Source organism: Pinus tabuliformis, chromosome 4_2, assembly GCF_031772625.1.
Source record: "Pinus tabuliformis cultivar Carrire ecotype Pingquan chromosome 4_2, CPIR1, whole genome shotgun sequence".
Lineage (NCBI taxonomy): Eukaryota > Viridiplantae > Streptophyta > Pinopsida > Pinales > Pinaceae > Pinus > Pinus tabuliformis.
Window position 1 is genome coordinate 760181335 of NC_142304.1, and position 12105 is coordinate 760193439.

At 39.6% G+C, this 12105-nt stretch overlaps 1 protein-coding gene across 1 annotated transcript in view; it reads right to left on the bottom strand.

Moving 5' to 3' along the window:
• SCC3 (sister-chromatid cohesion protein 3) overlaps positions 1 to 11889 on the bottom strand; it is a 251397-nt gene extending 239508 nt beyond the window's left edge. The window contains 2 exon segments of the mRNA XM_089424129.1: positions 11271 to 11352; positions 11537 to 11889. Of these exon segments, the coding sequence (XP_089280255.1) occupies positions 11271 to 11333 (63 nt within the window). The 5' untranslated portion in view covers positions 11334 to 11352; positions 11537 to 11889.
• Positions 11890 to 12105: the final 216 nt, after the last annotated feature.

The following is a 12105-nucleotide window of genomic DNA, read 5'->3' on the forward strand; positions in this document are numbered from 1 at the left end:
AACTTGTGGGGGTCACAATAATAACCTCATGGGTCTCCAAATGAGTCAAAGATGCCTGTAGACCATCTTTAAGGGTTTAGGATGATAGTGTAGGTGATGCCACATCATCCTACAAGTATTGTATCAATTGCCAATTGCATGGTACATTTATGGGGCTGACTGGGCAAAGGTGAACCAAGTGCATCTTCTTTGTCCAATAGATGGATCTCGAGCCAATCTCTGAATATCTATGGGGATCCATGGAGTGTTGTCTACTGTTGTGGAGGCTCGTGGCTCTCAACACACACCCTACATGTGCCAATGTAGCCCTCTTGAGGGTTAAGACCCCATATAAGGAGACCAAACCCAAGATGGAGACCACCTACAATCTTGCATAAGATCCAATGCGTCCCCTAGCCTTCCAGTACAAAAAGTCATCAAATAAATCGAGTAAAAGAGCTTACAAACCATGGACCACATGTGGGGACTTCATAACAGCTTGCCCTTCCATAATGGGCTTTGGCATGTGCTAATGTCTCCAAACTCCAAATGGAGTTAACCAAGTATCCCATTAGGTAGTTTCTACTTTTAAAGGAGATAATATGTCCAAGGTACATCCTTTAAAAGGTGGTGGCATGTGATAAATGGGTGAATGGAGTAGGGAATGAGAAGGGGCAGCCCTAGGCCACATGCTAGGGTACAAGGGTAGCTAACAAAAGGGAAGCCCGTACTTAGGTATATAATGTATAAGAGGGAGCAATCGTGGTACAAGAAGTGCCTAGGCCTTGATTTTTCCAGCCTTCTTTATATGTCTTTTGCTTTTTTATGATTTTTCTTTGATTAACTACTTGGGGCTCAAGGGGTAAGAGCATGATGTGTGAGATATAGCAACGGATACCCCCTTTTAAGGTAGGGAGGTTCATTGCCCACCAGGGGTTGGGACAATCATGGGTTCCTATATGATGAAGGGGGCTCATAGAGCCTGTAAGAACCAGGGTGATGGCCATGATGATGAGGTAGAGCTCATGTATTGGCTTTTACCCACGCGCTAAATGTGTTTGTCCCGACCATCATTTACATTTTGTGGTATGTTTTCCTGTTGAATGTGGCGAATTGTGCTTTTACTTTTCTTCTTAGCTGTATCAACCTCTAGGGCATCATTCTAGGCCTGACCCAAGGTGTGGGAAAGGGGAAGGGGGGATCTAGCCCTATGTGAACCCAGTGGAGGAATGTGGACCCAAGTGGGAGAGATGATTAATGGAATAATACGAGTGGAAAGGGAGTAATATATGCAGATGAGGGAGTGGGACCACGCAACCAAAATCAAAGTTTCCCATGAAATACCATCCCTAAAGCCAAACGGTCAGTAAAAGAGATCCCATGGGACTAGAATCCAAGGTTAATATCCAAATGGGGTCTCGGGAACAAGAGCACAGACCTAGCCCATTCTTTTCGCCAAATCCCCCCATTAATCCATGCCCAAAAGTGTCCACGACAAGCAAACTACAATACTCAAATACCAAATGACAAGGCATACCTTTAGATTCGAGAGGCCCACCTTCAAACATACAATCATGATTGATGGATGAGGAACCACATGGTTGGCTTAGGTGGCGGAGAAGTGGCACAACGAGCTAGTTGGTCGCTGCAAGGGGTTGTTGGCTGTCGGCTAAGGACCATCCTGGAGAAAAAATTTCTCCCAGGCATATCACCCAAAAAATGGTGGGTAACAAGTTTGTTGACCACTATGTGTCGACAACCCATAGCAGTACACCCCCCTTTTCGCAAAAGGGATAGCAAATGATCGACATGTCCGTGTTGTTCAACTATCATCATCAACCTGATCATCATGTTATATTGTAAACCCTTTCTGCATGTGTAAATTGTAAATAATCTCAGCAAATCCGTGTCGTGTATGTAATTGCCTTAGTAAACCTATTTTTCTGGTGACGATCTACATTCCGGGAGGTTTTTTGTTTCACCCGAACCATTCTTGGATGGTCGGCAGAGTTTTCCTTCAGCCTTACCCCAAAGCCGGAGTGGATTTTGTCACTGGGATCTTAGGAAAGTTCTAGTGTTCTAGATTGAGTCTATGTAAAAATGATTTGAGAATAATCCCAACTATTTGATTAGGTTATTTTATTACAAATTGCTTAGTTTGCTAGATTATATTTGTGTCGCAGAAATGTGTAGTCTGTGAGGGTCTATCTCAGATGGTTTTCCCCCTTGTGATATAAGAGATATGAAAATGATGATGTAAAGTGTCTTGAGGGTTGGAAAAATAATTTATCCCCCTCATAAGTTAATTAATTAAATTTTCTAACCAAAAATTAATTAAAATTCTAAACCAGAAATTTGATTAATTATAGGTCTTAGGTAAATTTAAATTTTCCAAAGGCAAAATTCATGGATCCTTAAAATTCAAATTTTAAAAAGTCTCAGGACTAAGGTAAATTAATTATTTTGCTAAATTTTAAGCCTTTGGTCCATGGGGTTTAAGTCAAAGTCAAATTTTTTAGGAAATTAACTCAAAAATAAATTAAAATGCATTTAATTGAAAATTTTGAATTTCCTCAAAAATTTAAAATTTCGACAGATGAGATTAAAAGAAATTTTAATTCTCATCAACGATCGAGATTGCTTTGACAAGGATCACCCGAACTAGCCATTGGAGGATTTATCTTTAAATAGGAAGTCATTTGTCAGTCAGTTGATCCAATCTCTAGATCGTGTACTAAACTCTCAAGCTCTCTTGTATACTTTTTTTGAATTAATGCAAAAGTCTTTGGGGTTTCAACGTGCTGTAGTGTTTCTCTTCATGAATTTATGGTAACATTGTTTTAATTTTTGCTTAATATTATGTGAAAACTATCAATCAATAACTCTCTTAGAATAATCTGAAAACAGGTATCTTATTCAGTTTGTTGGATCTAGGGTAACATTTTTAATTTTGATTGAAGTAGCAAGTATATCTATTTCTTCAAAATTTTATTGTTGTTCTATTTCTCTACTTGATTTGATGGTTGATCTAGTGTTTGCAGAAGATCTCTCAGGTTCTCACTGAGCGTTTGGGGATAGTTCTCGGTTGGATCAGCCAACTCTCAACACATATTTTCTGAAGAGCCTACTTCATATAAGCCTCAGGATTCATCTAACAATAATCTTTTTTCTGCAGGGTGATTTTGGGTTAGTGCCTCTCTAAAATTTCAAAATCTTTTAAATATTTTGTCGAAATTTTGATAGATCTGGCTATTAAGAGTCTTAGATTATCATATTTGGGAGCGGAGTTGGACTCATATTCCTCAGATCTGTAAATTATTTGTATAGATCTGTTATTTATTTGTGTAGATCTAAAATTTCGTAACATAACTTTGAATTTTAACACTTGGGTTTTTGGGATTTTCTCTATTTTCGTACATATTGGGTATTGGGTTTTTCTCTTTTCACTTGTGCATGAATAGATTTGAGAAATCAGGCAAGTAAATCTTCAAATCTGAGCTAGATCTAGACCCTGCAGGACAAGATCTGGGCTCAAAGATTGTTTGCAAGAATAGATCTGAGAAATCAACCAAGAAAATCTTCAGATCTGAGCTAGATCTAGACCCTGAAGGGCAATATCTGGGCTCAAAGATTGTTTACAGTGATAGATCTGAGAAATCTACCGAGTAAATCTTCAGATCTGAGATTTTTTCAAGCAGATCTGGAGGTTTTGAGACAGATCTAAGCTCCGGAGGGCAATATCTTGTCCTAAATATTTTTGCAAGGCCAACCATTAAAGATTTTGCAATAAATCTGAAGATCTAAAGCAAAATAATTTTTTCCAGAACAAGGGTTTCAAGTTTTGGGGCTCGTAGGCCCAGATCTGCCTTCTCCTAGCCCAATGCTAGTTCTATTGGGCCTAGATTCCCCTTACTCCATTTCTGATTTGAATATTTGATTTTCTGAAGCTAATCATTGGTGGGTTTTTGCAGAAATTTTGGTAAAAATTTGTGTTTCAAGTATTCAAAAATTTTGGGCAACTTAAGCGAGTGATCTTCAAGGCCTAGGGCCTAAGGGTTTGATCCCTAAACCATCTTTTTCCTCATTGTTTGCTACAACAGTCATATACATTTCTAATAGTAGTGAGAAAACACATCTAAGTGGTCTGAAATTAACTAAAAAAAAATTGCTAAATACATTAATAAGTCATTTATGTATCAAGAATTTGGCCTAGATCTACATTTTGAGTCATTGTTATCTCTGAATAATTCTGTTTCTGAAGTCTGAAATATAACAATGGAAAAATTTCATGTGGATTAGCCTAAAATCAGTTCCTAAGTTGACTAATACATTAAGGAATTAATTTCTTGAGTTGGGCATTCATCATTAGGCTTATTTCATGTTTTAATTGTTGGCTGTAATAAGTATATCAAATCTAATATAATTCCAAAAATCACATCACAACAGGCTGAAAAAATTTTATAATTCATGTGGGCAAGTTTGGAAAATTTTCAGTAAATTTTTGGCATAAAGATATCATTGATAGCTTACTGTTTTCATTGTCATATTGTTGTTGTCATAAAGTTTTTCTTACTGCTGTCTTAAAATTAATTTTTGAATCTTAAGTACTCTGTCATGGAATTGTGATAAAATGCATATCCTTTGTTTCATAGAATGAGTATTGTTTTGAGCATCTGTTGACATTGATATCGAATTGCAAAGTTGTTTTTGTTCTCTTTGAGCTAAATTGTATCAAGAAGATTTGAAATAAGCTGGTGTTTTAACTACAGCATCTTCAAGAGTTTATTTTCTAAGTCTTAATCTAAAAAAAGGCGAGCATTTCATTTGGGTAATTGAGGGCTTCTGCGGCATAAGTGTTTTCCCATTCTCGAGTCTAACTTCATCTCATCTTCCGGTGCATTTGCATATAAGTTAGCTTTGCATAAATAAAATTTACTTCCAAGCATAAGCTTGATCGATAGACAGATAGATCTCCATCTGTCTTTTTTTGAGAAGCATGTTTTAATAGTACTTAAAACAGTGACCTTGCAGTCGTCAGAGCCACAGTTCTCTGCAGCGCCAGAGGCACCGGGTATGTTAGAATTTCAGGAGAGGTATCGTTAATCACACCTTAATGTGCTTCTCCTGATCTTCTCTCTGCCAATTACTACGAAATCAAACTCAACACAAAAAGAATTGAAGGATTCACATTTAAATAGGCATTTAACTAAAATTAACCAAGATTCTTGCATCTCACGTTAGTTTTAGGATCTACATTTCATATAAAATAGTCATTCATCTAAGCAGCAGTTGCTAATCGATTACTTGGTCTTAATTTCCCTAACAAGATCGTTGACTCCATAAGGCACTGGTATCAATCGTTTAAAATCTAATCAAATCCTATAAGTCTTGCTAAATCTTAATCAAGTACTTGATCACTTCACTGTGTCTCCCGAACTAGTTGGTTCCCAACTAGTTCTTCTTCATTCCACTTTTCCATAGGGTCTACCCCTCTTAGCCTGCTATAGGGAGACAACATAAATGGAGAGATTGGAGATCAAGGTGACAGCCCCTGATCTAAGTCGTTGTCGTGGTGCCTAGATATTCTGTGCGACAACAAGGTCCATAGCACTACCGATGGACGCATCATGTACTGTCGTACTCCTATGTCTAGGATGCATGGTGTTCAACAACTTGATCTGGGATCAATTGAGGTTCTACATCTGGATTGACTTTTGTTAGTGGATATTGGTAAGGTCTTATGACTCACTCTCGATCTATTCTTCTTCATTATTACATCATGGTTCAGCAGAGCAAAAATGAAATGACAGAGATGATACATGACGACAAGATGGCATGATGGTCAACGATGATGATGGATGGATTGACAAGTCGAATTCTCCCTAGTTGAGAGGGAGTGTTAAAATTGGCAACTAGGGCCAAATTCCACTTTGGAACAGTTCGTTTGATGGAGATGATAATTGCATTAAATTCCTCTTTTCGAGAGGACCAAAATTGATATAAATATCATCTCATTTGGACAAGTGGAAGTATGATTTTGAATTTATGCCCACACATGTGCAAATTGTTTAGATCGGTCACATCTTCATGTAGGCTCAAGAAGCCCAATGGACATGTCTCTTCACCCACAGCGAATTGTATAAATTCAAGTGACCTCACACCTCATTTGGCATCATCATCACTCACACATTCTTCTCTCTCCTCTCATTGATTCGTACAGCAATTGGGCAACTTCTCTCTCTCACACGTGTGGCAAGAAGGACGAGTTGCAGGACCGAAAATTACAAGCAGCAGACCAAGTTTGACCAGCGTTGACCAAGGGTTTGTTCACCAGCTTTGACTGCAATTTTTGGAGGATCTTTTGTCTCTTTAGGCCGCATTTCTGGGCACAGAATTCGAGGGAATCTGGGCAGTTTGACCAATGCTGACTTCAGAGTTGACTGTAGCATGACCGCAGAAAATTACAGCAGTTTTTCTCTCTCCTTTGACCAAGTTGTTTTGGGCTGACTTTGACCTCCTGATCAAGCCGAGTTTGACTGGGGAAGACCGAGCTGTTTTGAGGATGATTTATTGCTGATTTGACCAGTGTCAACTTTCTGGTTAGGGCTGAAGTTTGACTGCAGTTGACTGCAGAAATTGACAGGGTTGTTTTGACTTTAATTGGGCAGGTCAATTTATTTTTTGTACTCTCTCTCTCTGTTGAACATTTTGATATAATAATAAGAAGAATTGGTCAAAGGGTTTCCCCATCTTGGGGCTTTTCCCTGGCATCCACCAAATTTTGTGTCCCCTTGTCTTGGGCCTTGGCTTGTCTTTTGCTTATTGTTTTATGTTCTATCTACTTTTACTATCAATGTGATTAATGGTTAATGTGATTGCTACTGGAAATCTAAATTGGAAATTGCTATTGAGCTACTTAAGGAACATTGAAGTAATTGTGCTAAGCATAAAACATATCATTGTTAACTAGAATTAACAGTTTGGGAGAAGACAGGGTGGCTAAACGACTAGACAGATTCCTCCTAGTTGAAGCACTAGTGAATAGACATGGTCTCCTAGGCCAATGGATTGGAGTGGGGGGAGAATCCGATCACTCTCCTATAATTCTTGAGATCAAGGGAGGATCCTCAAAACCGGCCAGCCCCTTTAAAATGAAGGTTGAATGGTTAAAAGATGAGGAGTTTAGGAGTCTGGTTAGTATAAACTGGAAGCATTATGATGGGGATCTAGATAAGTCTGCGGCACAACAGTTTGGAGACAACTTGAGGCACATCAATATTTTGACAAAGGCATGGGCTGCTCAAAAACGAATTAGAGAGGATGAGGAGCTTTCTGATATCGAAGATCAATTGAATTTATTCTCTGAGACTCAGGATGAAGGGTTTAAAGATCAGGAATTAAGGAAGTGTTGAAGAGGCTGACCTCCAGAAGGAAGGATATTCTAGCAATCAGGGAAGTTGAATGGAGGCTAAAATATCATGCAATATGGTTAGAAAAAGGAGACAAAAACACAAAAGTATTCCAAGCGTATGCAAAGGGGCATAAGTCCATCAACACCATTTGGAAAATGAGCAATCAACAGGGGAGAGAAATCTCTGATTTTGAAGGTCTTGCAGACCGCAAAATTTTTCCCTCGCTTTGTGGAGGAGGAAGAAAGCAGGGAGCTAATGGAGGAGGTGTCAGAGGAAGAATTAAAGACAACCCTTTCCAGTTTTCAAAAAGAAAAGATTCCAGGGCCGGATGGCTGGACAATAGAACTCTTTTTGGGTTTCTATGAACTCATGGGGGAGGATTTGAGGAAAGTGGTTAATGAATCCAGAGAAGAGGGGCGTATCCTTCCAATTTTCAGTTCTACCTTCATAGCTTTGATCCCAAAAGTTGACAACCCCTCCTCTTTTGAAGAATTTAGACCAATCTCCTTATGTAATTGCATTTATAAAATCATAGCTAAGGTGATAGCGCTGAGAATCAAGCCCATCCCGTCAAAATCTATTTCCAGTGAGCAGTTTGGATTTTTGGATGAAGAAGCCATCAGGGTAGCGCAGGAAAGGCTTCATAGCATAAAAACGAAAAAATCTTAAAGGGGTCATTACCAAGCTTGATCTGTCAAAAGCGTATGATCAAGTTAACTGGCTTTTTATCCACCTCATCCTTACTCATATAGGTTTTGAGGTTCCTTTCTTAAATTGGATTATGAGTTGTATTCTTTTGCAGTTCTAATAAATGGAGCAGCATCAACTTTTTCAGAGCTGAGAGGGGCCTTCGACAGGGCTGCCCCCTCTCACCCCTTCTATTTCTTTTTGTTGCTGAAGGTTTAATCAGAATGTTGTCAGCGGCCAAAAGAAGAGGAGATTTTAAAAGGTTAAATGTTGCTCATTCAATATTAATCACCCACCTATTGTTCATAGATGACATTTTAATTTTCTGTAATGGCGATTATAGAGACATCCAATGCCTCCACGAAATGTTGATACTGTTCAGTACTGCTACGGGAACGGTGGTAAATGACTGGAAGTCTACTCTCAGGGTTCATAATCTGTCAGTACAGAAGATCACCAATCTGAGAAGACTTTTTCCATATGAGGTGAGGACTTTTGATGCAGGCCTTAAATACTTGGGTTTCCAATTAAAACCAAATAGCTACAGAATTGAAGACTGGTCCTGGCTTCTGGCAAAATTAAGGAAAAGATTTGCCAGCTAGACTCATAGGTGGTTGTCTCGAGCTGGGCATTTGGTTCTGGTTAAATCAGTGATTGAAGCTAACCTGGTCTATTGGATTGTGCTAGCATGGATTCCTAGAGGTATTCTGGAAAAAGCAAGGAGAATCTGTTTGAAGTTCCTCTGGAAAGAGAATCAGGAAATTGCTATCCACAACCAGTTTATGGACTGAAGTAGTTTATCAGAAGTACATCAGGCCCCTTTCTTTGGAGAACTGGATTCGATTGCCTGTCAAGCCAAGAGGTAGTATTTCTGCGGTTTGGAGATCAGTACTAAACTCTTTTGACCTGATTTCTGTTGGTTTGACATGGAGGATTGGAAATGGGCTGAAGTTGAGGTTGGGCTGTGACCCATGGCCAGGGAGCGGAATTGAGCATATCCTTCCGGAAAATCTGATAAACTTCCTAAGGAATGTGGGTATCACCAGCTTGAGTAAAATAGCAAACCCACTCACAACAACTATCTGGTCGCAGGGATGGCAAACAGCTGTGGACCTGAATCTTCCCCATGAATATTGGGACTGCTGGAGGAAATATATTGAAGCACTGTCAATGGCTCATATCAGGTTAATTGACCAGGCCGACGAATTGGTTTGGGCATTCAACCCTCATGGTTTTTATACGCCTAAGGGGGGTTATTGTCATGTGATGACTCAGGCCCAAATGGAGGAGGGTAAATGGTGGTGGAGGGCTGTCTGGAAGGGATAGTGTCCTTCAAAGGCAAAACTGATAACATGCTGCATTATGGTTAAGAAAGTTCCGACATGGGATATTATGCAAAGGAGGTATGCAGTAGGTCCAGACTGGTGTGCCTTATGTAAGGGAGAAAGTAAAACAATAGATCATCTCTTTTCTTCGTGCCCTTTTACCCAGCAGACTTGGAAGGAATATCAAGAATCATTGCGCTTCCAGTGTGGGTGGGGGGAATCAGATTTTGTTGATTCCTGGCATGCTTGGGTTCAAAACAGGAAATACAGAAACATTCAGGCTCTGCCTCTGATTATAAATTGGGGATCTGGATTGCCCAGAACAAGGAAATCTTTAGAGTGGCATCTGATCCAAGCAAGATAGCAGCAGAGAGTGTAGCTATACTCAACCATTTCCCTCAATCCAAAGATGCCCCTCCACCTAGAATTATACGAGAAGAACAGCTGGACAAATCGATCCTGTGGGGCTATTTCAATGGGGCAGCCCAAGAAAATGGAATATGTCTGGAGGGGGTTTTATTCTTCACTTATCTGAGCACCACCTGTTTCAGGTAAAAATTGGTTTAGGCAGTGGCTCAAACAACTGGGCAGAGTCCTTAGCTTGTCAAGCATTATTGGGTTTTGCCATTGAAAAAGGGTGTGAAAAAATCCAGATCTTTAGGGATTCATTGCTGGTGATCAATTGGGTTAGTGGGGCTCAACGGTGCAAAATATATATCGGGGAAATATTATGGATGAGCTATATAGATTATATCTAATCTTCACTCGATTCTCTTGCAGGCACATTTTTCGGGAAAGGAACAGGGCAGCAGACAGGCTTTCTAAGGAAGGCTTTCTTTGGACAGGGGTCTATGGCATGTGACAGAGATTCAGGGAACCGATCAATATGCTTATTACCATGGGCCTTTTGATGACAATCCTCAGTTTCGCCATGGTCCAATATAGCATTTGTGTTTACAAGTTATGGATACTTATATTATGATCTTATATATATTTCTAGCAGTGTTTGGACAGCTTCCTCTCTCGGAGACGTTAACAGTTTCTATGGGTTTGGTTTTGTTATAAATCAGCATCTGTATATGTCAATGGCAGTTATATGAGCGCAGGTTGTAGACAGTTCTCTTTTTTATGACAGGTTATATGTTTCTTTATTACTGGCTCTGGTACAAATCTGTCTTATTGTATGACAATGGCAGTTTTTTGTGAGCACTATTATGGATTCCTGTAGCATTTCGTCTTACTACAGGAACAGTATGTGAAACAGGTCAAGCTGTTTTTGCTTTTTGCCCATTTTGTTGTATGGTAACATATGGTACCTCAGCTATGGTTGGGGACATATTTATAGCTATGTTGTAGCAAGAATGAGACTCATAAGCTCCTCCTGATTTCTGGAACAGATAGCAGAAATACACAATGAAAAGTGTATATGTAAAATGTAATTTCGTTTATGAAATATTAATGGAATTACGCTTTTTTCTGGGAACAAAAGAGGCAAGCCGAGCAAGTGAACGGGGTGCTGTCGCAACCCTCGCCAGGGTTCAATTCCCACGTAGCTATTTGCCCAGAGTGGCCGGCGCACCGCGCAATAACAGCATCCCACCTCTTTCAAGGTTGGGGTTGATCGTCCCTTGATTAAAATTTGGAAGCATCTTCAATAGTATTACAAAAGCCATGTCCATCGTAATTTGTTGCACAAGAAGCTGACAAAATACGAGCTAAAACATAATACCAACAACATTCAGCTCCAATTCATGAATGTCTTAAGAGTGCACTCTCAGTCCCAACAGGCATACCCCTCGAAGCTTTACAATGATTTTATAATCTAGCCTGAAAGCGATTAAGAATAAACTAGGGTTATAAAACTGACCTGGGGTTGAGCAGACCTTTCAGCAGCGGCACGTTTTTGCCGAAGCACGCGAGCACCTTCCATGGCTGAATGATGGCGTCCCCTGCACAATTCAAGTTAATATGAGTGTTTCTTACAACCCAGAGCCATGAGAACTAGCTGAAAACTTTAAAACCCTTTATACCTTCTAACATTTTCAAAATATAACATAAAAAGAAAATATAATATAAGCCGAAGAAATTCTAGAAACGTGACGCGTGATTTGAATTACAGTTGTAGTGTTTTACCGGGGGTTTTGAAGAGCTTTGCTGATTGTATTGAGATCAGTTGATGTTGGTCTTAATCTGCGTGAAAATGCTTGAAGTTTGCAACGGAACCAAAGGAAAATAAATGAAAGATGTTAAAGGCAAACAAGTAGCATCTACGGCTGTCAGAATTCTGTGCCAATTGACGCCATGGCTGCTTTTAATGGAATTTCGCTTCGTCCACGTTTGGCCACTGCCTTGGAAAATGGAGGGAACCGAAAGGACTTCAAGCAACCCGGGCGTGCTACGAAAGCTTGAGCCCAGAATCTTGACGTGTCCGTGTTCCCCGTCAAATTGTTCTAGGGCTGCTCTGCCACATCATATCGCTCGGGGTTGGATACGAGTCCTGGTTTAAGATATTTGGATGAAAATGTGGGCAACCTATTAGTTCATATTGAAATGATATTTTTAACGTTTATGAGACTAGTTTTTGGGATCACTAGTTCTAGAAAAAAATATACTCACCTCCCTGCTAGCTGAATATATTAGGGATATATGACTTAACAAGAATTGAAACGTCTCATATTAATTACAAAAAGAGCACTGCTTCA